At 36.9% G+C, this 25,614-nt stretch overlaps 1 protein-coding gene across 4 annotated transcripts in view; it reads right to left on the bottom strand.

Moving 5' to 3' along the window:
• PHIP (pleckstrin homology domain interacting protein) overlaps positions 1–25,614 on the bottom strand; it is a 109,345-nt gene that overhangs the window by 50,436 nt on the left and 33,295 nt on the right. For all 4 annotated transcript variants that reach the window (XM_065630823.1, XM_065630822.1, XM_065630824.1 and 1 more), the window contains exons 10-16: positions 21,758–21,828; positions 20,863–20,963; positions 20,707–20,747; positions 19,491–19,589; positions 17,273–17,426; positions 16,227–16,361; positions 1,091–1,219 (exon numbers count right to left, since the gene is read on the bottom strand). In XM_065630823.1, the coding sequence (XP_065486895.1) occupies positions 1,091–1,219; positions 16,227–16,361; positions 17,273–17,426; positions 19,491–19,589; positions 20,707–20,747; positions 20,863–20,963; positions 21,758–21,828 (730 nt within the window). The remainder of the gene's footprint in view (positions 1–1,090; positions 1,220–16,226; positions 16,362–17,272; positions 17,427–19,490; positions 19,590–20,706; positions 20,748–20,862; positions 20,964–21,757; positions 21,829–25,614) is intronic.

The raw sequence follows: 25,614 nt of genomic DNA on the forward strand, positions 1-25,614 counted from the left end.
TGCAAATGCTGCTGTAACTAGCATGAAAATAAGAGCTGGAAGACTACAGAAAGAAATGCAGTGGCTTACAAGAGAAATATTAAAATTCCTTTTGCTCTCCCCTCTTTCAGGCCCCTCTGTGCTGCTGTTTGCCAAAATGCTTTCAAGGCCAACCTGAGTCCAAAGATCCAAAGCAGAAAGGAAGATCCAGAAACCAGCACTTCACCAACAACCTTCACATATCAGCTGCCAGAAGCAGAAATGAAAATCCTGGAGCAGATACGTCTGCTTAAGTCTCAGAAAGAGGGAGAGGAGACATACCTCACCTCTTCCCTGAGTGGCAAAAGAAGAACTAGGACCTTGTGGGCACTCCAGACTAGGTGACCTGTATGGTTCATAGGGCATGCTCATCACCAGACAAAAAACCTCCCCCCCACCACATATCTTTATAGTCATGAGGGTCTGTGGCAAGACACCCACACTTAGAATTCACAATGCAGGCTATGACATTACAATAAAGATGTAATATTTTGATTACACAGTAATGGTGGAACATTGCTGTGTAAGCACCAAGGCATCCACAACAGCAGGACTTTATTAGCAGACATAATGTTTTACCTCTAGAAGGTTATAGTACATCTACTGTAAACAATTGTCTCCTAGGCTATGCAATGTTTAAATACAGATAGCAGAAACAGTTCTATTATACCCTCCCTCCTTTTTTTTTTAATCTTTCTTAGGTATCAGAAAAATATTTAAAGGAAAATGTTAAACTACTATCAATTCCACTGCAGTTTATTCACATATCCATGTGGATCCATTAGTAGACACTTGTAAACTCATCACTTAAGAGAGCAGACAATGACTGGCTAATTATTTTTTAAATTATTTTAAATTTCCCATGTAAACAATAGATTAATAGCATGTTTCCACACTTTTAAAAAAAGACAGTAAAAGAAAACTCAATGTCAACAACAGGAATCTGAAACATCCCATATTAGAGGCTCATAATTATGTTAAGATACATCCTCTTGTAATGAAGCTCTGAAGGAGAGTTTGCACAAATGCATTCAACACAGAGAAACATTTTGGTTTTTATCTTGCACTGTACCTTGTCATATTTGCTACTGGAACCAAAGCCAAAAATCAGAAGGTGACCGTGAGAATCAGTACATGCAAAATGCTGTCCATCAGGAGAGCACTTGCAGTCAAAAACTGCACCATGTCCTTGTCCTTCAATCTGAAATACATTAACAAAAAAAATAATTAAGTTACCAGAAACAAATAATTTTCAATTATGATTCTCAAAACTGGTGCCGATGTAGAAATTTATTATAACATCTGTAAGACAGTATACTGTTAGATGGAAGTTACTTTAAAATGTAGTTTACTTTTTAGCTGTTCACTTTCCAGTGAATTTTGTAATAATGCTCATGAAAGATGCCAAATTGATAGTAGTAGAAACTGACAGACTTTATCCACAAAGCAGGCACAGTATAGGAAGTGAAAATAAAAGCTTCCCCTTCAAAGTCCTGCTAATAAGCCTAACCAGAGAGCTGGGTCCAGTTCAGGGCTTTAGTCACTACACCCTTTCCATCCTCTGCCTTTTTGCTGAGCTAGCCCAGTAGCGCTGGCTGCTGCAGTGTTTCAGAACACCTGCCCACTAGAAAACGCACTGACATAGACAACCCACATTACACAGCTTAGCAACTGCCTGTTTCTGTCATTCCTACTCCTAATTTATTGGAGTGGGGGAGGTGTAGATTTGTGTAAAAACTCCACTTTTTAAAGGAGAACTGCAAAGATTTTAAAAAAGGAATTTTTACCTGATACTCATTTTCTGTTTTCCAGTTCCATTAAGCCAGAACAAATGGGTTTTTGTTTTTCCCTGCAACCTGTCAATCAAGCAGAGGTGACCAATCACCACTCTGAATTTTCATGTCTTCAGCACCTCTTCAGAAAGCCCCTTTCTATTCTCCCCAGCAAAGCACTTTTGCATTTTCTTTAAAGAGACACCAAACCAATTATTTCCTAACCGTGGCAGGCCTATATACTGCCAGAAAAAACAACAGTATTCAGCTGCAGGCAGTAACACCATGCACTTCTGTAGCACCTTCCAGAGGCCATCAGCATTATTTTTAAAAAGTTAACAAACTAAGCCTTGAAAAACCTGTGAGGTAGGTACTGTTCTCACTGTCTTACAGGCTGAGACAAAAGCAAGAAGTCTAAATCTTTTGCCCACAGTCTTACAATACGTGCACACCCACATCCCTGCACACCCCCCCAGTGGCAGAGGTTGCTACATCTAGTATCAGTGCTTTCATATTTGATAAAGGTCTTTCTTACTACAGGTACTTTCCATAAAAGTCAAATGAGTTTCCAGATTAGCAAAAGAGGAACGTAACCCAACGCAAGTTTTATGTTCCGTTTTGCCCACTATTCCAGAAGAAATGAATTCTTAACAGAAGTATCCTATAGAAAGAGATGGAAAATAAAAACAGAGTTTCAAGCGAGTGACACTAGCATCACGACAGCTAAGAACGCAGAATTAATTTAGGCTAAGCAAGATTCAACAACCAAGGCAAAGTCACAACTTTGTGCTGCTTTTTGTATGTAGAAAGCTCACCGTATTAAAGGGAGACAGTTTGGGGAAGCAGGTGGAAAGAGGGAGGAACTTCAGCCCAATAAGCTTTGCAGATAGATAGTAAAAACCTGGAAAAGGAGTACTTACAGAGAGATTTCTGTTCCCTTCCCCTTCCTCCAGTAAAGGTAGCATGAAAGTATCTAGCTTCCTAACATTAAAGTCCTTCATCAACAGAATTTCAGGGTTTCCCTAGAGCCTAAGATTTGAACTCTTTTTGCTTTACAAGGAATATAAGACATGTTGTGGGAAGAACTTTTTGCTAACCACAGCAAGGCAAAAAATAAGAAATAGAAGAAAAAAAAAAAAGAGAGACTATTAAGATGACAGGGGTTTTTAATCCCTCCCAGCAATAAATGATTTGGATGGACAATTTTCAAGAAACCCCTGGGAATTAGGAGTGTTAGTTGGAAGACATTCTGTTCATATGTAAAGGAAAAGAATAATGACCTACTATTCAGTGATCAGCACAGTGCAAATCGTTTAAATGTGGCCAGAATCTGTTTTAAAAAGTGCTTTTGGAAAGGACAGCAGTAAGACCTTTTAGTACCACCTGTCAAGTCTGATGTACAATTACTTGGAAATAAATATGCTTAGTATTATAAGAACAAAAATTACTGTTCAGGATAACTTTCCAAGTTATAATTACTATTACAAATCAAAGGGCAAAGCCTGCCAGTGTGCACTACCTGATAGAATTTTTGTAAACAAAAATATTTTGGGATTAATAAATGACACTTTACAATGGAATTTCTTAAATAATAAAACTATCACAGAGGACTTGGTCATTTGAAACAGAAGCTAAATGTTAAGTTGCAAAAGGGGAAGCTGTAGTAAATCACTGAAGCTGCAACTTCAGCAAATTAGATAAGGGACTTGAGCAAGAAGGAAGCTGCTTTCCCCACTCCATCCCTTTTAAATCAAAGATGCAATAACTATATGAAGACCATATCCCAAAGATGATAAACTGTTTATTGTGTCTGGAACCTTTCCCCGCTACATGAAAGGATATCAACAGTGATGGGAAGAGACCGATCAGGAGAACAGAAAAAGCACTGGCCAGTTAAGAGCTGCCTCAAAGGGCTGCCAAGAGTGAACATGTTATGATGCTGCTGGTAGCAAAGCAAGTTGTAAAGATTCTTCAGCCACAAAGACGGAAAAAAACAGTGATGCTACACAATGAGAACTAAGTTGAGATTACTTCTGGTCTCAACCCCAAGAATTAAGCTATTTGTCCACATTTTCACAAGCAAGGAAACAAATGGACATTGATACATCACAAAGGGAAGAATGTTGATGGAATAAGAGAATGAAAAAAGGAATGCATTCTTTTCCTCTTTTAAAGAGAGCTTATTGTTCTCCCAAAAAACAGGAGAATAGAGTTTTGAAACTAGTACACAAAGTAACATGTCTTAGATCAATAAAAATAATTTATTGTATGAAAACAGAGTAGTACCACCTACAGAGAGAGCACTCAATATTAAGCCTTTCTGACCTGTTATCAAAAGGCAGTATGAAAGACTTAAAAATCTAGTTTTTAAGAAAACCAAAAGACATGGAGGAGGGGAAAAATATGAAAAATATAAAGTAAAATGAAAAGTAATCAAGAGTAGAGAGTACCAGACAAACTTAGTAGACTTTCTTGAGGAAAATAACTGACTTTTTTATACCAAGAAAATATAATTCAGTCAACTTAGCTAGATTTCACAGCCATGACGTGGCACTGAAAACTTGGTTCGAATGGAACAGATTGTGATTAGTAGGAGAAATGCAGAGTAGGCAAACTTGCTACAGAAAGAATAATGGTTCTTGGTTTTGGAAAGACATACAGAGCTAAAAGGATGTTAACAGTGAAGTTCCTCAAGTCAGGCCTTTCTGCTAGTGACTACAGAAAAAAATGAGAGCCCATTGATGAAATGAATGTTAGAAAAATCATCCACTGAGAACAGATTTGGGACACAGCACAAACAATATTAACTGAAGCAATTAAAATCCAACAGGACAAGATGCAATTGGCCATGAATCTAGTAAGATTATTAGAAGTAACTTACCAATAGAAAAAATAATGCAATTCAGTCTACACGCAATAACGCTATGTATTTCTACCACATCTTCCAACGCAAGTCATGAGCACTGTTTTACAAAGTCAGGGAACTGAGCCTCTACCAGCCTTAGGTAACATTCTCTCCCATCCTTCACACTGAGTCTGATGCATTTAGTTGGAAACACAGGGAGAAAAATCACTGTGTATTCACTGCAATGCATCACATACAATGCAACAACAAAAAGAAAACTATAATCCTAAAATATACCAGCAGTGTATCCAGAATAGAAAGAGCACAGATGCTAGACAAGCAGACAATGATAAGCACAAACTCTTCCAAAGCAATGCACGTAGTTTTTGCTTCCCGTGTTCAAGATAAGTAAATTTGAAGTGGAAGAGCTACAGAAAAATGTTTGCACTCATCACGACAATGGAAAACCTAAGAGGTCAGCTTCTTCACATGGACACTAAGGAAAGAGGACTGTTCTGTATGCCTATACAAAAAGACCTTTAGCAGGAAGAGAACTGCTCTACTTAAATGCATAGGAACAAACAAAAATTAGTTACAAGCAACATTCAAACTTGAAAACTGAAATTTAGATTCTAACAATCACAACAATGTTACGCTAGAATAACTTTTTAAAACTAGCAAAAAAGCAAAGTTAACTGTTATTAAAATATATAACCTCTTTCATAAGTGATGAAACTATATCATATCTGCTCAAGTCAAATCAGTCTCTGATATTTTGAAGTTCCCTTGCAGGCTTACGTTCTCCTTTGCTTTAAGTAACAATCTCTGATCACAGCATGCTTCCATGGTAAGCCAAAAAATACCTACAGACTTTGTGCAAAGGTAGGAGAGCTTGCAGTAGATTTGTAGGAGTGCAAAAGAACACTGAATTTGTAAGTCAGTTTTAAAAAAAAATAAATATCAAAATCAACAGGGTTCCTACACTGCTTCCAGAACAGTAACAAAGTATCAAATGGTAGGAAGAGGGCAAGAAGTAATTAAGAGTAAAATGTTTCTGTAGTCCTGCCATGCAAGTCAATTCTCCATTCAGGAATGCTGTTATTTGTCTTGAAAGATAAACCTATGAATGAAGAGATCTAACAGATCACCCACCCTGTCAATGCCTGAAGTTATAGAAAGGTTATATAAAAAGTATTTACAGCTTCTTTTTTCTGTTGTTAAAGAAAATTTTTCTTAAGAAACATCCTGCAAACTCAGTACTGGCTCCTACTTGGACTACTAGAGTATTGCTGGCTTTGCTCTTCAGGATCTGCTCTGATGTACAATCCAAAGGTGGAACCTCTTGAAAACTTCAAAAATATTTTAGTAGGACTATACACAGATTGATTCAAAAATAACCCATCTATAATCTTATTTTAAGTCATTCTGTATTTCAGATGACTACAGAACCTGGTCTTAAAATATAATCCCATATCATCTCAGCAAAACTGGAAGTCTCTTCAGACTTCATGAAGGCCACAACATCAGAAATACCCATCTTTAACTCTCTAGTTAACAATGGAGATTGCAATACATTGTCCATATGAGCAAGTGGTATGCCTTTTAGACATCAGTCCAAAAAAATCACCTCATGTGGCAGAAAACTCATGCACAGATCATTCTGCTGAGCTGTCCCAGATGGAACCTGATCTTCCACGCTGTTCTTCTGACAGGGACTCCAATTGCTTGGTATGTCATTTAGGCTAAAACTAATCAAGGTAGGCCACGCAGGCTTACTGATTAACAAAAAGGAAACAATGTTGTAAGCAATCTGATAATGTTGTTAGGGCTTCAGAGTTTATCAGGTTGCATTGAAAGCAGAAGCAGCATTAGAAAGTAAGGAACCGTATCGCACAGACCAGTAAAAGATCAGACCTCAGACGAGGGAGCAGGAAAAACGTGAAGATACGAAGACAGAAGGAGGCACAGCATAGGAACTGCCTGCAATGAAGTGTCCACTCAAAGCTAAAAACAAAGGACAGAGCCAACAACCAGCTCTCTGAAGGAGCAGTACACAGAAAAATCTGATTGCAACTTAGTAGCGTCTGCTTGATTGACAATTTGCAGGAAGAAACTCTTTTGACCTGAATCAGTTGATACCGTAACACTGATAGTAAATTCTAAGCAACACAAGGATTAAACTGTACTAAAACATCAAAACGATCATTAACAAGGGATGTATGTGTCCAAATTCACAAAAACTAGACATTGCCATTATGAAATATGTTACTACTATCACCTCTGTGGGGGTTCCCAACTTTTTTTTCACAGATTTATATAAAAACATAAGACATGTGGGAAGAGGGCAGAGAGACCAGGGCGTGGGGAGAGAGCAAGCAACACATCGCCGCATCCAGATGGTCCAATTTCTTCAACTGTAGTGCAGACTTTCCATTAACTTCAAGCAGGGTCAAAATTACACCCTCTACAATTTCCATTGCAGAAATCAGGAAAATTCTTATGGGCTGCTTGAACTTGATCTTTTTATGGTCAAGTTTTATACAGGACAATTTCAGCCACTGCTTATGCTAGTAGCTTCAAATAAATCTATAATATATCCAAAGCTCACAAAGCTAATAAGGTGTTTCTATCCAGAATTTTTCAAAAGATACATTCAATGTGGGAAAGTTAGGGAAAACATGTAAGCTTGAAAAAGGACCATGCAATACAACTACCATACATCCTATAAAAGTAATTAAGCACCCACTTGGGAAAAACGCATGGAACCAGGAACAGTACCAGATGACTTTACATTAATTAGACAACCAGTGAGCTACAGACTTGGGGACAAAAACTCAGACATTAGCTTCAACAATCTTGCCCTTATTTCTTACTGTCTGTGGCCTCCACTTTCAACCTTGACATCAACACATGTTGTTTGTTTTGGTTTTTTTAATATAAAACATTTACCTGCAGTAACACTTTTACACAGATTAACTAGCTATAAAAAGGCATATATTCACCACGGTACCTCACATAGCAGATGTAAAGCAAAACCACTACGAACATATTCCTTTGCTTCAAGCTTTCTCACTGGATGTGTGACAGTACACATTTTGAATTTTAAAAACAAGCTGTATGTTTTAAATTTTTGTGCCAGCATTTCTAAGCAGCAAAACCTGTTTCATTAAGACACCATTTGAAATAGCGGCAGCACTTCAGAGCCATACAACTCCAATCACCACGTGATCAGGAAGAGGGTGGCCTTCCAAGGTAGGTGAGTATCTGCTTTGCTGACCCTACCACCCCATTTGCTTTCAAAGGCAATCAAGTTAAGTAAAAGAATTTCAGAGATCACTTTCAAAACAAGCATATCAAATCCATTTTTTGTTTCCTCAGCCCAAGGCTTCTCAAGAAAGAAGCAACCTGAAAAAGAAAACTAAGGACCAAAAAGAGTCATATTTTTTCTTTACTATAGCACAGTTGCAAGACTTTGGGTATAAACTTTAAACGGGTCAGGGAATCAAGGGACCTTAAAATAAGTTTTTGAGTATTCACAAACAAATTGTACTATTTTGATCATATGAAAGCATTACATACTTCACTGCACAAAAAGTTAGAACACAGACTAATGAAAGCTACTCTAGCAGAGTAATAAGTAAATAACGTTTTAAAGAGCAGTCTTGCATCATCACAAGATCCTTCCAACACTCTTCCTTCTAGCTAACTTTCCCATTGGTAACTGTTAGAAATACGGCCATGTTGCAATCCTCTAAGTGCGAAAAGCAGATGCTGGAGTTTTGTCTTCTCAAGTATATAGAGAAAGACGTTCTAGTCAAGTAAAACTTTTGTTCTTCACAACTATTACTTCAAGAACACCAAGACATAACCACTACAGCTTTTCAAAAATGTCTATCAAGCTTTATTTACACGATTGCCTCACTTCATGTACCTGACATACATACATAGAGATTAAAAAGGATATTTAAAATTAATTTATAATGAATTTTAAAGTAAAAATATATATAGTCCTTTCTCTAAAAATTAAAAAACACTAAGAAAGGCATTATGTATGTTTGCTTGAAAACTGCATAAACAAACTGTGGCACTTTTTCCCTTTTCAGCTATTTTCTCTTTAATTTGTGGTAGAAAAAAAATATATTAAGTTGGTCATGCTGAGTAGCTGGTCTTAAGTCTTGCTAAGAAATCCTGACCAGCATTCTCAAGTACAGCTGTTCATTTTTCTATCTCAGATAACAAGCACTGCTCCATTAAATTTGAGACTTCATTAGAGAAGCCAGCCCAAGCTCCCAGTCAACTTGATAAGACAATGTAAGACATCCAATACTGTGCAAAAGACGTCACAGCCCAAACAACTCAATAGCTAAAAAGTTCACAGTTTCATTAATGTTTTTACCCTGCTGCAATGCTACAAGATTTTTTTGTATGTTTTTGTTGGATTTGTTCTGTTTTTCTAAGATTATTAACTTCTGCAATACTTTCCTAACTCAAATCAAGGACATAAGCAAAAGATCAGCCTACAAGGAGCTTATGCCTGTTTGTACGATATATTCAACAACAGTTTATATTTGAATACTTTGAAAAGTTTTGCAGTACCAAGAACTTTAGATTTGCTGTTTCCCATTAATGTACCTGTTAAGGAGAATGATTACATTTAAGTTTTGATGTAGCAGTATGATGCAAAGTCAAAATAACTTTATCTTGCTCAAAGGGTCCATAACTATTTACGTAAGGTTCCAGGAGGATGTCCTTTAATCTCTGAACTCCAAAAATGCAAACTTTTGTACCCATTTTTCTTTTAGATGTCAGAAACATTCTTTAGAAGAAAAAGAGAACAAAAAAAGGAAATAAACTTTGTTTATGCAGTTAAATCCAGACCTTATCCTAAAAGCTCAAGTAATTTGCGTCTGGCTGACAATTTTAAATGAAGTTGGACAAAATCACATATTACTAATTTGATATTAAAATTGCAACTGAAAAAACTGTAACTTGTTAGAAAATTGTCACTTTTCAATTCAGCTGCTTACAGTGTATTTGTTTTAATGTACAGCTTTTAATACAGATGGAAGAAACTATGCTCATCGCAGCAGCTAAATCTTTGAATATGCTAGTTAACATTTTGTGAAAGAATCATGAAAGTGTTTAACTCCTGACTTTGTCTAGAAAATGTCCATATTTATAGTCTAAGTCTCATCATCTGTTGCTAATTAATAAGCATTTTGGAAAGAACACATGCAAGTAAGTCACAAGCTTCCTAGTTCTGGATACAATGTCTACTTACATAAAATGTAAGCAACACATTTTACATGAAAGTGTGGGACTATTCATCATGACCTGCCAACAGAAAAGTGCCTAGAATGAAAGGAAACAGCTAAGATTCTGGTAGACATATCCAGATGGAAATATGCCCCAGTTTAAAAAAAAAAAAAAAAAAAAATCACCACAATATTTTTCTAGGACACCTGAAAACCTGTAAGAAGCCTCATCCCTCCTTAAAGCAACTACAGCTATCAAAGACATCATTGTCCTTCTAGGTCTCAGTGAAAAAGCAGATCTTAGCCCCAGAACCAGAGTATTTCAAAAAGAGGCAAGAAATGCAATTTTACCCTATATCTTCTTCAGCACTGATGCAGCGGGCAGGTCAGCCGTCCCTCTCAGGCTTTGCAATTTTTAATTTTTTTCTTCTCTCTCTTTTTTTTTTCCCCGCTGATTTCCATAAAAGTGGGACGGAGGGCACAAGAGCAACAAACACTAATTCAAGCAGTAACAGTTACACTGCTGTAAGAAATCATCCACTATTCTTGAAGTACCAATCTGGTTTCCAGGGCAAGCAACATGTACTCAGTGACACAGAAGAGAATGACCGTGTTACTGGGGGAGATTAAAGCTTTTCTTTCACAAATCTAACAGAGTTAGTTGTCATTTCAAAGGAAGCCGAAGGTAAGAGAGGGGGAGAACAGGTTTGGTGAGCATTTCTTTTTTTCTTCCTCCTCCTCAAAAAGAATCAGTTTGCTTCAAATCACTAGTTTACAGTGCTCCGTTTCTAACGCATTTCTGAAATATGTTCATGGTACTCTATATGCTCTGATGAAATGTGCTTTGGCATTTAAAAAAAAGACTCGTCATCAAATTTGCGACAGCTGGAGATATATAGTGTGACTTTTAAGTGCAAAAGGCTAAGGTGGCTTAGCCTTTCAGCAAGTCAGATTAAGTCGCAAAGGTAAGAGGATTTTGAAGCATTTGGATCTGTGAATTTAATACAAGATAATACAAACATTCTTTTTGTATCAGTATTTCAAACCATTCTTCAGAATACTTTGCATTGAGTTCAAAGTGGGTTCTAGAACTACCACCCACTCAGAGCACATTGCAAAGATCAGCGTAACATAGAACAGCACTCAGAAAGACTGCTCAGCGCCAGAGAACACATATCAGTCCACATGAACTCTCCAGAGTCACCAGGAGGAGCACATTAAGATTACAAGCAAGTAAAAGTCTGACCTTAACAGGCACTCTGGCACACGGGAGGCGCCTGAGACACGTGAATGTGTCAGACATACAAAAGCTGACTTCTCAAAGATGCAACTTGCAATAAGAGTCAAGAGCAACACTTGCTGCAACTTGCTGTTGCAACACCTAGTCATGAAAGATCTTTCAGTTTCTGGCTTTGTTTGGGGTTTTTTTTTGGAAATCTGTTGACCAGAAGAACCATTTTTTTATTTAAAGGCATTAGTGTTCCTACTTGATTAATTTCTACATTACACAAGGATTTCTTAAACGCCATAAGGCTGTTTTTTATCAACTAAAACACAAGTTGACTGGTGTAATAATTGCAATGCCTGCTAACAAAGTCTGACAAATCAGGTATCAGATTCAGGCAAAGCAATTGCATTCAAAGAGACAGTACAAAAATCCAATATTCTACAGTGACAAAGACTGTAAAAATGCCTGCTTCTTCCAAGTCTTTAATTCTTGCTACTGTAGTACAGTTTTCATACTTTTATGTAACTGCAGTCACCATATGTTCCTGCAACTGTTCATAAAGCTATGCTGTAAATGAAATCATAAAAAAAAAAAAAAGAGAAAGAGAAAAGAACAGAGCTACAGGCCTGTACATATCCTGAAACCTTTCAGGAAACTTTTAAAAATATTCTTCTACAGGTCAGCCCACCCATGGGACAAGAACTATCAGCTTCACCACAGAAGAAACCTACACTCTAAGGTCCAGACAGAATGTCTTTTGCAAGCAGTCTGAATCAGCAGAGCTCAACCCTGGCAATGTCATTGCCTCACTCAGAGCTCAACCCTAACAAGTACTGCTTACAGGAAACTACGTAAATTCAGAAAACTAAAAATTAAGTGCAGCACCATAACCCCACAAACCTGTATAGAGCCTGACATGAAGAACACCAGTACTGAATGTGCAAATTGCAACACCACCACCATCACCAACAAAACAAACAATCACCAAAACAAACCCCCATGCATCCACTTCACATTACTAGGCACCTCCTTTTTTATCTGGAAGATTCTTAAGTCCCTGGCATTCCTAACATACCACCAGTGTCAGGTCCATTAAAAAGTAACTTAGTGAGAACTCCTGAAAGAAAACATGACAACTGAGTTGTGTACAGCTTTTATTTATGACCTAACAGAGCACTAATCCTGCAAGTTCGAGAGCTTGCCTGAAGCTTGAAGCCACAGGCCATTTCTACCACTTTTTAATTTACTTAGAACATGATTCCACACCCAAGAAAACAAGCCTAGCAGAAGTGCCTAAACCCACAGGCTACAGATTCACACCTCTCCACACTGGCAAAACTTCCAAGAGAAAGTCAGGAAAAAGTACTGTCTAGACATTTATAGCTGAGATGCCCTCCTGGGTAAGTGGCAGATGTTGAACTGAACACCTTGCCACTGAAAGAAGAGAATCTAGGTCTTGCATTTCCCAGCTCAACATTAGTTAAGACAATCCCAAAAGATGAGTGCCACTTGCTCCTGTGCCCTCCTTTTAGGGAAGCAGGGACCTCTCTCAGTTATTTGAAAGGTGCCTTAGCACAGAAGGGATCCAGATGCCTCATCGCAGCTTTTAATAAGAAACTGCATTTCAAATATAGTTCTATGTGCATTATCACACAGTGGCTTTCGCTAGACAGCTTACCATTCAGTGTATTTTTTTTTCCTGGATCATCCACTATGACACCTGAATCTCATACACCGCTCAGTAAACTCAAGAATTTGGTGGGACATTGCATTCCACCTTGGTAACTAAGGACCTTGGTCCCCAATAACTTAAGTGCCACAGCAGTCAAGTCCTTCAGTGAACCTAAGCCATGGGTAATGAGCCACAACTAAACCATTTACAAGGGTTTGCCCTGTCCTTATATAGCAAACTCATTATTTTTTGAAATACATATGCTTTGAAACAGTTGGCTGCAGCAATCACTTAAGGTTTATTACCCTGTTCCTTCGTAAGTCTGCTAAATGCTTATTTGTACCTGGAAAAAACAGTATGTGAAACTGTCCTAATATTACAACAGCAAAGCCACTGCCTCATTGATTCCTTGGAAAAATGAATGACAAAAATACACTGGGAAGCATTTTTCATTAAGTCAGGGCTGGCAGGGATATTACACAGGCCACAAAACAAGTACCTGTATTTATGTGGGCCTCAGTTGCTGCATCTCAAAATTGCCTAAAAAGCTTTAGCCTCTCACACTCTTGATATTTCTATGGCAAATTTCATTCTCTGGGGTAGTGAATACGTTCCTGGAGTTTAGCTGACTCAAACCACTGAATTAAGCTAGTTCTGAATGCCCATGAACTCTGACACCAAGTTATACGATACTTACAGAACTAGATTAAATGAAGTTAAGACTACAGGTGAAAATGTGGAATATATAAAGTATATATATATACATTCTGAGAGTAAACCCGTATGTGTAGACAGTCACTTACTGGACTGAGTTTACTATTAATTATAAAGACCAAAATCCGACAAACAGACCAAAAATGGTTCAAATTAACTGCGATTGTGCCAACTCATTTAATAGTAAATCTTAACTAAAATCTTAACTTACTAATAGTAAATCTTAACTTCTCTCTGGCAGAGAACGTTCTCTAGGACCACCAGAGTCTCCTAGTGACATCTGTCACCAGCAGGGCACAAGTAAACTTTAATTCCCCTACTTAAGTCAAATACAAACCAAAAAGTGTATTGGATAACTATGACTTTGCAATTTCACATTCACTGACTGGATAAAAGGAAAAGTTTCAAGCTGATTGACATCACTTGCATTCCTTGGTTTTTTGATGCTGACGATGAAAGAATTTGGGGGCAGCGGAAGAAATTGAAAATACCCGACTCTACTTTAGGAGTTTGCCACAAGGCTTTAGATGTACCAAGCAATCCACCTAGTTTGCGAATACCTGATTGGACTATCATTAAGCTAACAGTCATCTCAGATTTTGCTAATTCGACCAACACTCCCAAGGTCTGCAATTTTTTTTCCAAAGAGCTTTTGTTATGACAAAGTCAACCAGTGCTAGTTCTGGTACCACAGAGATTGTTTTGTCAAGCAATGATAATAAGAGGTTCTTGAATGATAAAGCAAATATCTCATGTCATTCAGCTCTCAGGTTTGTTTCCTCCAGATGATCTTCCCCTTCTGATCCAAAAGAACCCCATCGGTAAAAATTTCCCTGCCCTGAATAAAAATACTGTTTTTCAGAAGTATGAGATGACATATTGAACAAGTCAATGAAGGTCACAGCAGTTATCAGAATAATTTAATAGTGACTAGTCTAATGATGTTCCCAGCTGATATGCCAGTTAGGAAACTGGGAGAAGACTGGCAGCTCTGTATGTAGTCATGCCCTCCCTCAGTAAACCAGACACTTAACATTTGCAGCTCTGCAGAGATGACTATGCAATCAAGTCTCATGATCTAGAAGCATCCCCCTGCCACTGCAATCATCCAAGAAAACCTCTAATTTCCACCCATGTCTTTTGAAGCATCAGACGTGGAAGACTGGCTAGTGAAATACTCAGAGACTGTAGAGAGATGCCTCTCTTGCATATCTGGCTCATATGACTTATTCAATGGTTTCAGACAAACTGATTGCCAGATTTACAATTCCCCTCATCTCACACAGCAGGCAGACTTTCTCACATGCATCTCTAACATGAAGTACAGATTACTAGTTGCTGAAGATTTTTTGATACACATTTCTCTGACTCCAAAGACCTTAAAATGTATGTGATTTTTACCCTTTTTAGATGTTTGTGTTATGCTGTACCCTTGAAATAAATATTTCAGTCTTTCAAGGGGTTGCTTAATGTCACAGGCATTTGCAATTTAGATTCTGGTAGCTCTTAAATGAACTTGTCTTACAAAGAGCAGATGAGCTCAGCCTCTTCTGACCTTAAATTCCATGAAAACTACCATATCAATACATCCATCATAAGTAGCAGTGGAAAGGTAACCTAACCATGCAATAAAAACATAAACCCCAACCGCTAACAGTGAATAGCACTAAGAAACAAAGATCTGTACTCATAGCTTCAAGATGATTGTCTCGGACCCTTCATAAGTTCAGTTGCAGAAATCAGTGCAGAGGGAACGATACTGAAGCTAGGTCAGTGCTGAAGGAGTCTAGGCTGCTCTCTCCCCTGTGACGCTTGGCAGAATTTCCTTAGAGACTTTATGAACTGTACTGTACATTGCACATCTCAAAAATCTTTCTTTAGGTTCAGAGGGACCTTCCTGGCTTGACTTTATTTCTAAATGCCCTTTTTTTGTGAGTACATCTATGGCAGGTCCCTTCTTCAGGTGATCTTCTTTATGCTGGCCTCCAAGACAGCCATTCCACTATGACTGAAGGCTGGATGAAGCCCATTTGCCTACTCTCAGCATTATCAATCATTCCTCATATTCTCCTGTAATTTTCTCCAGGAGACAAAGTCTGAATTGTACAACACATCATTACCTTTTTGAGGAAAAAGTTACACACAAAGACCCACTTAACATCAAGAAACAGATGAAAATACCTGTTGTATCCATCTTCCAGAAGAATTAATTTAGTGCAGAACGAACCAAATTTGAAACCTGCATATGGAAAAGCTCTACACAGAAAGGCTGACAATATTCAGTGCAATGGGCCAAGGCAGCATACAACAACATTGTATGAGGTCAGGTGACTCCTGAAGAGCTTTAGCCAGATTAAGAATTAGTACTGCATAAATAAACCAAGTTCCATCTTGGTTCTACAGGCAGGAAACAGAGCACTAAAGGAAGGTCTCTGTCACCCCGTCTCTTATGCATGATCTCTGACAATGTAAACTAACACTCCAGCTTCATGTGGATGAAGAATAAAAAGATAACACTATGAAATACAGCCAAATCAACAACTTCTTACACTTTAGATATTTAATCTTTGCCTCACTAAACTGAATAGGAATTTCTCTTGACTTCACTGGATCTTGCCCTTTACACAAATACATGCTGCAAGATGGCCTACGGAAGACTGTACTAAAAGCAAAAAGTTTAGAAAGGTTGCTGTGGCATAGCTGTGTAAAGCACAATAATTACCATGTTGAAGTAAGACCGGATTTTGACCCCTCTTGCCAAATCCCAAACTATGACGTTTCCATCATGTCCAGCAGAGAAGAGAACTCTTGGATCAAATGGATGAGGTTCAAGTACAAAGACTTCATCTTCATGTCCCTGAAATTAAAGATACAAGACGACAAACAAGAGGATTGTCTCAAATACTTACCCAGCAATTCAATACGTTAACACTAGCAACTGCAACATTAACCTATGAAAGTGTCCAACAAAGTATGAGAACACTTTTTTTTAGCAGTGTATCATACTCTTTGCAGTTGCAATTTCAGGTTCCTAATAAGTATGCCAAGTATGTCACCTTCACAACAAGTATGTCTTAACACTTTCACCATGATTTTAAAAGATTAGAGTCCACAACATTCAGTATTTTTGGTATTAATGCTCTGCAGATTTCAATTTGTTCATGCAGAGTAGCAGTTAGCAACTTAATATTTGATTCTTTATGGATCTAAATTAACTATAAGTTAGAAACATCTCCAAAATTAATACTAAATTTTAAAGCTTTGCATAAATATTTCCATCTCTAACAGAGTGCCTAGTTACCTAGAGTTACCTACTTTCTCAGTTTAAAAAAGAGTATCAGACATAAGTAAAAATATTATTTCATTTATTCTAGCTAGAAGACTATTTTTTTTGTATTCATGGAATGATTAGGTTGCAGAAGTGTCTGTTTAAACAGGGCAAATTTATCCATGAATGGTATTTCAAAACATTTGTCACACTAAACAAAGGTAAAAAGAAACAACTGTTTCCCTCTCTCCTTCAAGATAGCACTTTAGGAAAAGAAGTCCAAGATTAGTTTCAGATATCTTGAAGAGAAATGGTTATTTGCAACTTTAGAGTTTTATTTTCTAATAAGCAGCTGACAGACATCTCTATTACACTTCAATTATTTGGAAACATCTGGTAAGGCAGTTTTCAAACAGAAAAAAGGCACAAAAAGGAGAATTTTGATGATGCATACATAAAATTTGCATTCAGGATTGATAAATCACGATGGAAAACCTTACCATGAGAATATGAATGAGCTGACCAGTGAAAGAATTCCAGACTTTCAGAGTCATGTTATTTACTGCAGTTATAACAGAGTTGTCATGTCGGTCCCATGCCACCATGGTCACCTTGAGCTTTGTGATTTTATCTTCAACTCCTTGAAAACTTTGTCTAAAACAAAAGAGCAAAAAGTTCCAAAGCAATCCTAGTTTGCCAAAATATTTTTATTTCCCTAACAAGTGTAAATACTTATGTATTTTGCTTTATTAAGAATAGAAGCATTACTTCTTCTAGAAACTAGAGAAATGAAAGATATTTTCCATTATGTAGCACATACAACCACAGAAGAATCATACACGCTCAAACAATGACTATAGGGTCCTCTTAATATCTTAGAGCTAATTTGTTGATCTGTTTTTCCAGAAAATGCCCTCTGATACATGACTTCACCCAATTAAATTTGATAGCTGCATTATACGTTCTGACATTTGAACAGCAAAAATCCAAACTGGTCAACCAGTGAACAGTGATTTGTCCTGGAGAGCATTTGTAATAAGTAGTTCTTAATATGGAGAGAAGTATTTTGGTATCTTTAAATGAGTTAAATTCTCAGGCTATATTTAGTACTATACCACCACCTTTACACCACTTTACTATCAGTAATAATGGCATTTAATCTTGCATATATTTTATTTTTATTCCTATGAAAACAGGACACTAGCCATCTGTAATATAATCTATCAGAATACTCAAAAATTACATTTTTATCAGTGTGGTTTAAAGATGAATCACCACTGCATTCTCTAGCACATTAATTTCTGAAAAAACATCAACCAAATGCAACAATAGCATGCTACCACCAAGCAGGCAGACAAAATATAAAATCTTCCATATAGTAAGCACTACAATACATTACACAATGGTATCTATTGTAAAACTCAATATTAGAAAATGTAGTTATAGCCAGATTCCTTTCTAGACTCAATACAGAACCCAGGAGGCTTTATAAGCTGAATTCACTCTTTCCTTTTAGTGCAGCAATTTCATTTTCTTTGATAAAATTGTGCTTGTGCAGAAAAGATCAAATTTGGAACTGTACTTATCCCTCCAGTCAAAAGGACAAAACAGAATTCAGCTAAAGGTGCTTTACTGAAATGAGCAGTTGAGTTTCTCAAAGAAGTTCATTATTTGTGACCACAAGGAAGAAGAACCCATTCCTGTTTCTCCCAGGATCAGTTAAAACTGAGAATTTTTACAGGCTGCATTTCAAGAGACAGTAATTCGGTCTGTTCTCAAAGTGCCAGTGTTTTAGACACTTTTGAACAACGGTTTTAAATTTATGTTTTGTTGCATCTGCCCATAACTAACAGATGTTCTCTGATCTAAGCATCTAACTAAATTATAGTTTATTTAGCCTTCTCTTCCATCCCTGTCTTGGTCTTCCAGACATTTTTCCACAGGATTACTCCAAAAATCATTTCCTTTTTTTTTTTTTTTCTCTTAAATGTCATCCTTCAAACCACTCAGTATGATCAGTAAGAGAATAAAGGTTTACCCTTAAACCCATTATAAGTCTTTCTAATGTATGTCAGTTGGAAAATGTCTCCTCCGTGCCAAACTAAAAAGGTGTAAGTCATAATTCCCACTAAGTTGTTCTCCATCTTTGAGTCTTCTTTCACACTTGCTCTAGTGTACAAAGTTTCCCGGACTTACAAAGCCATGTAAATTCTCAGATTGTTTTAACAAATAAGAACTCATTACATAGGAAGGAATTTATTTGCTCTGGCATGTGGTATGAAAGAACCCAACACTGCTTTTCTGGGCATACAGATACCACAATAAATCTTGAAGTACTAAAATGCAAGCAGTCTCAAGAACAGATCTGATCTGGTTTTCTTGCTCCAGAAATAAATACCTATGTAGAAAGCCAAATAAATTTGACCTTTAGTGGCTTTTAAGTATCTTTTAGTCTTTTAATCTAATCAAAATACTAGTGGAGCTATTATCAGGACATGCTAGTTTCCACAGCTGAATATGTAGTCAAATATTTGTTTTCATTGGACTTCGAGAGCTAGACAAGCATACTGTGCATTTAAAGCAATAATAATTTAAGATGGCCTTCCCCTCACTTTCTTCCTTGCTCTCTCCTTTTTTTTTTTTTTTTTAATAAAACAGCAAATTATATTAATGTCCTTCAAGTATCTATCTGATCGCAGAACATTTTACATCACTTACCCTGCTGGGCGAGTAGCCATATCTAACAAAATGCTTTTCCATTCCCTTCGCTTAAATTGCCAAATTCGTGCTGTTCCATCACGACTTCCACTCACAAATCTAACGAAAGGGAAAAAAAGTTACTCAGAGATCAAAGGCAGATCTGTACAGAAAGGACACTTGAAAATTGATGTTCCAGAACTTAGAACTCAGACAAGGAAGCTGCAAGTAAGAAGTTCAAACAGTGTCAGAATGCTGTATAACTGGTTTGAGGTGAAAAACACTTCTCGTACCAGCAAAAAACTGAAATCTTGGAAAAAAGCAGAATCTGCTTCCCTATCCTGAGCCCCTTCCAAACTAACTGTACTTTGACCTTTGGTGCACCTTGCAGAGTTGTGACGCTCTGGCACAGGGACACCATCACCCCACGAGCACTCTTGAGAAACTGACCCTATCAAACCAGGTAAAGCTAAGGAAGAAATTTAAGGGGTAAAAATAGCTGAAGGGCCTGGAGAGCCATGATTTTAAGCAAACAAAACCTACTCCAAATAAGCTAGCATTGTATGTTGAGTAAGTATAACGATACTTATTTGAATAATTCTTTCCCAGTTTGAGTTTCTCCCCCACCCTTTTCTTCCCCCTTCTTGGGTGCAGGGGTAGAAGGAGCAGAAGGAGGTGGTGGGAGCACAATGGAACTTGGTTTACAACTATTTATATCACAATAAAAGTATACATTAGAACATCCATTAAATGAAGTGTCAGAAACTTTACAACACACTGAACTGTTTTCTTTAGCATCCTTCATATCCAACACCTAGAACTTGAAGTGAAACATTAAAAAACATTAGATCTAGCAATATCTTGTTTAGCTAGCCTAGTTTGATAGCTTTTCTGCATCCAGAAGTCACTTAACTGAAATAAGGTTTAAATATTTAAATATATCTAAAAATGCATGTATTTTATGAGCATATACATAATTTTCTTAAGAAATTCCAAGTATTTTTATACTCCTTAATTTTGACAAATTCAAAATACTTTGACCATTCATTACAATGAAAACAACTGTAAAACTGAAGAAGCAATATTATTAAAACAAAAGTGAGATGCAATAGTTACAGATGATTTTACTAGATGAACCTCAAAACAGAAAGCATTTTTAATATCTACTTCCAGAAACTGGTATTTGCAAATGTCCACAAGGTCAAAAAAACCAGCTCTGAATGAAGAGTGTGCTTACCTGCTACTGCTATTAGAAAACTGAATGCTGTCAACTTTGTCCTATACAAAAGAGAGTAGTAAAAGAAAAAAAAATCAAATATTATTCCAAATTATCCAGATTTATTCAAATTATTGTTTTAACCAAATATATATGTAATTTTAAAGAAGTATTTACAGTATGAAACTCCAACTCTGATATCTTCTCTGGCTGACCTGATCCAAAGAAATAAACCCTAATGATGTGATCTGTACTCCCAGTGGCCAGAAACATTCCACCTGAGAAAAACAAACAGATAAGACTTAAGAAAAAAGGGCATTCTAATAGTATTTCAGTATTTTCAAATGGCTGTAACATCAACACTTAAATTTATTCCCTTAAATTCATAGCTGTATCTCATTTCAGATACGCCTGTAACTGACCTTTAAGTAAAAAAAAAAATATTTAGAAACTCAAAAGTTTAACTGGAGTTGAATTACCTCACATTGGCTGTCAGAGAAATATGCATCTGCAGATAGATCTGAAAGATCAGCTAAGTACAGCTATTTGCTTGCAACTAAGCCCTTAGAAGCCTCAATCTTAACAAAAATCAAATGGAATTAGCGCTCTAGTACACTTTCTGAAAGTAAGTTTCCGTCATTTTGATATTTTATCCAATTATTTATGTTGCATTCTTCAACTGCTAGCTGTGAAATCAATGACATACAGACCATGAGAACCTGGTAATCAACACCTTCTTGTCCCAAATTCCATCTCAGATAAAGCTGACTCTCAGAATCACTCTGAGAAAAATGCATACATTGTGTTTTAAAAGACTTGTAGTCACAAGAGACTCACTTTCAACATTTTATATTTAACTGGTTTCAAGAATTTCCATATCACCAAGAACTAATGCATATATCCTCAATTTCTATTTTAAATATTTGGGTTTTTTCATAGCTACTTTAACTCAATTCCACCTTATTAAAGCAATATGCTGCAGTAATTACATTACACTTCATTTTAACTCTTCAAATGACTTCTTATATTGATACAAAAAGAGAAAAAGAGGAAGAACAAAAAAGTCTTTTACCAGCACTAAAAGAAGAACAGATCATTTGGACTCCAGGCCGAGGGCGTTCTGTAAACTTTGTTGGCCTTGGACTACAAACAAAGAAACAGTTAAATTATTTCCTAATAGAGCTTCAAAAAACAAGTTAGTATCTTAGAAACAAATCACAGAAGGACAAAATTAAATATGAAGGAACAGATGGCTGCCCACCTATAAACAATTTCATGTGACTATGCTTCATGATTGGATCTTTAGGAAACTAAGACATCGAGATGGATTAAGTAATCCATGTATCAAAGAGAGTTGTATCACAACTTAAATCCCATTCCCCTCTCCCCTCTAATATTGCTGTACAAAACACTCTCCTTAAGTCATCAGCAAAGCAGAACAGAAGACACTGCAGCCAGCTGCCCAGAATGTTCAGTTTTAAACCACTGGGTGTACTGCAACTCTGGTTTGTCCTGCAGCACACTGCAGCTTTCACAACAAAGAAACAAGGCCTGGTGCTCTTTACAGAAAAGAAATTTAAATAAATGTGGAGTTTCACAGTATTAGAATATACTAGTTTCTTCAGAGGACATATATTATTTGTGGGCTAGTTTCAAATAGCACCCAAAGAATGTCAGGGCAGAGGTTAGAAATTTGTAAGGAATTTTACGTAATGGCCTGTGCTTCAATTTTGGCTTTTCAAAACCTGATGTGCAAGTACAACTAAAGCTTCAATGGATTTTAACAGTGTATAAAAAAAAAAAAAAAATCAGATCTGGTTCTTCAGTCATTACTTCAATTCTGCTCATGCACTGCAGCAACCTCAAATCAGTAGGTGGTCTTGCATAGTATGCCATCTGCAGTCCTCAAAGAATAAGCTTACTAGAGAACAGCAGCGTTACACCCACAAGTGTCATCACTAAAGATTTGTCTTTACATAAAAGAATGAATATTCATAATTTATCCTTTTTTTTTTAAAGCAAAATGGTCCATATAATTCATTTCAGCTGAACGCAGATGCACGAGACCCTTCTCCACTAACCAGCTATTGCTATCTCAAAGTAATAAGCCTTAAACTTCAGTGGGTGCCTATGCACAAAACAAAGTAATAAAAACCAGGAATACCACTTAAGAAATCTTTCTACAAACTGTCCATTCAGTATAGGATGTTTCTGTGAACCTTCCTCTAGGACTTTTAGGGTAACTCCCTGCAAACTCCTGACATGGAAACTTCACAGTAAGTTACACTAAACAAGACAAAGATCCATTCATTCTACAGAACAGTTGAAACCCTTCCTAACTGAGATACTAACGTAAAAAGAACTATCAGATGATTCAATATGCAGCTTACATAATTTGGAGCAAGTGTAAATAGATAAATAGGCTGCTCTTTTCTTCCACTGTGGTTTGTGAACTCTGCCTTTGGAGATAGGAAAACTGCAAAATAGAGCAAGTATGCACTTACATTCTAGTTTGAATAACCAAATTAAATTCTCCAACTTATGTCTCTCTAATGTCTGTTATTTTTTTCAGATTAAGTGCCTTCTCCTTAAGAAAACCACACTGATGACAATTGAGAATCAACGCCTTGTCCAAAATAGGAACGTCAAAATCATCAGCATGTGTTTCTCCTAAGTTTTTTCCCTCTTTTTAAAATTATGGGGGGAAAAAATAGAAAAGAAGAAAAGCAACATACTAAGCTACTCTACCCAAAACTGTGAGACGGTTCTGCTGCCTTGTTCATATGGTCTACCAGTAACAGACTAACACTGGAAACTTGTGATCCAAACAGGTGGCAGAAGAATAACAAGAAAACTTCAGCATCTTTTTCAGAGAAGATACATATGCAAATATTTCACAGTGCAACTACTTTAACTTTGATGCAGTGACTAGTTGCAATAACTCTCCCTTAAATTTGAGACAGATTATTCTTCAATTTCTGATGACGCAAGGCTGATTTTTCTCTCTTCTACCTACTGTCAACTGATACAGGATCTGACTCTTGTGCTTTATACCACCATCCAGAATAGCACCAGGAGAGTAACTATCAGGAAAAGTCGTGATTGCCTAAATTTTTAATTGTTTTCCCATCTTGTTTGGGCCACATTCATTGACTTCCTTACCTGCAGCAACAACCAACCTTACTGTTCTTCTATTTGGAAACCAAATTAATCTACCTGGAATGTTACTGCTTTTGTTTAGGCATACGTGAGAAGGGCTTGGTCTTTTGGTCTTGCTTGAAAGCTCCCATTTCTCCTTCCTGGGATGGGAGTGGTGCTGAAACCGAGATAGGGGGCAGCAAGCTCAGAGCCTGAATAACTGTGGTAAGAGATCTTATTTTCTCTGCCAGTTTTCCTCCTTTTTAGAAATACTGATCAGAAGCAAGCCTGTATTTTTTGCTACAGCAATAAAAGGACACACTTCCCACCCGACCAGTTATTCTCTCTTCCAGATGGCCTATACATCATATTTTAAAAAATAACCTCACAAAGGGCCTTATGAAAAACATTAACATTAATCTTTCCTTCCTGTGATGCTTTTATAATGCTGGCACTCATTTTCCCCAGCACATTACTGAACCAATGTAGAGGGAACTTGCCATGTTTCTGCAGTTCTGGAAGCAGATTCAGATCTAAAGGTCTAAGGAAGTGCAATCACCTCATGCAATGACAACCACAGTTCAAGAAGTTTACAATTAGCACATTAAGTAAAGTTTCCTGTAACTAACAAATTCCCCTGAACCAGTATACTGTTCAATTCAGGAAAGCTACATTGAGACTTTTCTGGGTGTCCAACTATTTCGATATCTTAAATGACACACACTTATGTTCCAGTATATCTGTTTCTTATTTAGATTTTATAATATTTTTATCAAGCTTTAGTTTGGATCAAAAAGCATGAATTACTTTAAATATATAACAGCTCTACTAAGTTCAAACAAAAATCTAAGACGAGTATCCTGCCTCCAAAGTAGCCAAAACTGGATGTGTAAGAGCAGAAAAAGCACACAGTGATGCCCTTTAATATCCTCGTACAATGCATAATACCCTGTGGTGAGGAGTTTCACAACTTAACTGCATGTTTTGTAAAGAACCATCTCTTTCCAATTTGGAATTGGCTACCTTCACTTTGAACTCTCTAGTACAATAAGGGCCAACAAGCAATTACGCATTATATGCCCTCCTCCAGACACTCATGACTGTACATGTCTCATCGACATGCATTCATTTTTTTTCCAGACTGAAGAAATACAGCTTAAACTGTTCCACTGTCTTCTCAAACACAACTTATAAAATACTTCCAGAACAGAAGGTAAAGATGGTACAAATTCCAGTCTCAAAATCTACTCCGCACTCTGTCATGCAATGTGAATCACGTGTAGGACTCGGGTTACCAGATCACTTCCTTGCTGCGCTGCATGAGCTAAGGAACTAATCTGTTTTCTCAGTGCCGCTGTCTGATCACATCTGCTGCAGCTACTTACACATGAAGTCATTACTCAAAAAACTTTTATTCCTTTAATATTTGCTGAGTGCACCTCACTGAAAATTTTTATTCTACCATTTACATATCACCATAGAAAGGAATTAGTTGAGAATCTCCTACCATAACCAATGCCACCTTTCTCAATCCTTAAGTTTCACCTCAAGACAAATCCCATCCAACCCCATGATTCATCCAAACATTCATAATTTCTAAACATTCATCTCCAAGCTCATATATAGGACAACCCACTAAAGTCTCATGGATTCCACTATTATTTAATGACAGAATTTGTTTCAAAATTCAATTCCATAGACTCAAACTTTACTTAGGAAAAGAAGAAAAAAGAAAGGAAAAAAGTGAGAAAGAGAAGCATGTGGACTCAAAAGGTTTACAAATCAGGCAGA

Source organism: Caloenas nicobarica, chromosome 3 (assembly GCF_036013445.1).
Source record: "Caloenas nicobarica isolate bCalNic1 chromosome 3, bCalNic1.hap1, whole genome shotgun sequence".
Lineage (NCBI taxonomy): Eukaryota > Metazoa > Chordata > Aves > Columbiformes > Columbidae > Caloenas > Caloenas nicobarica.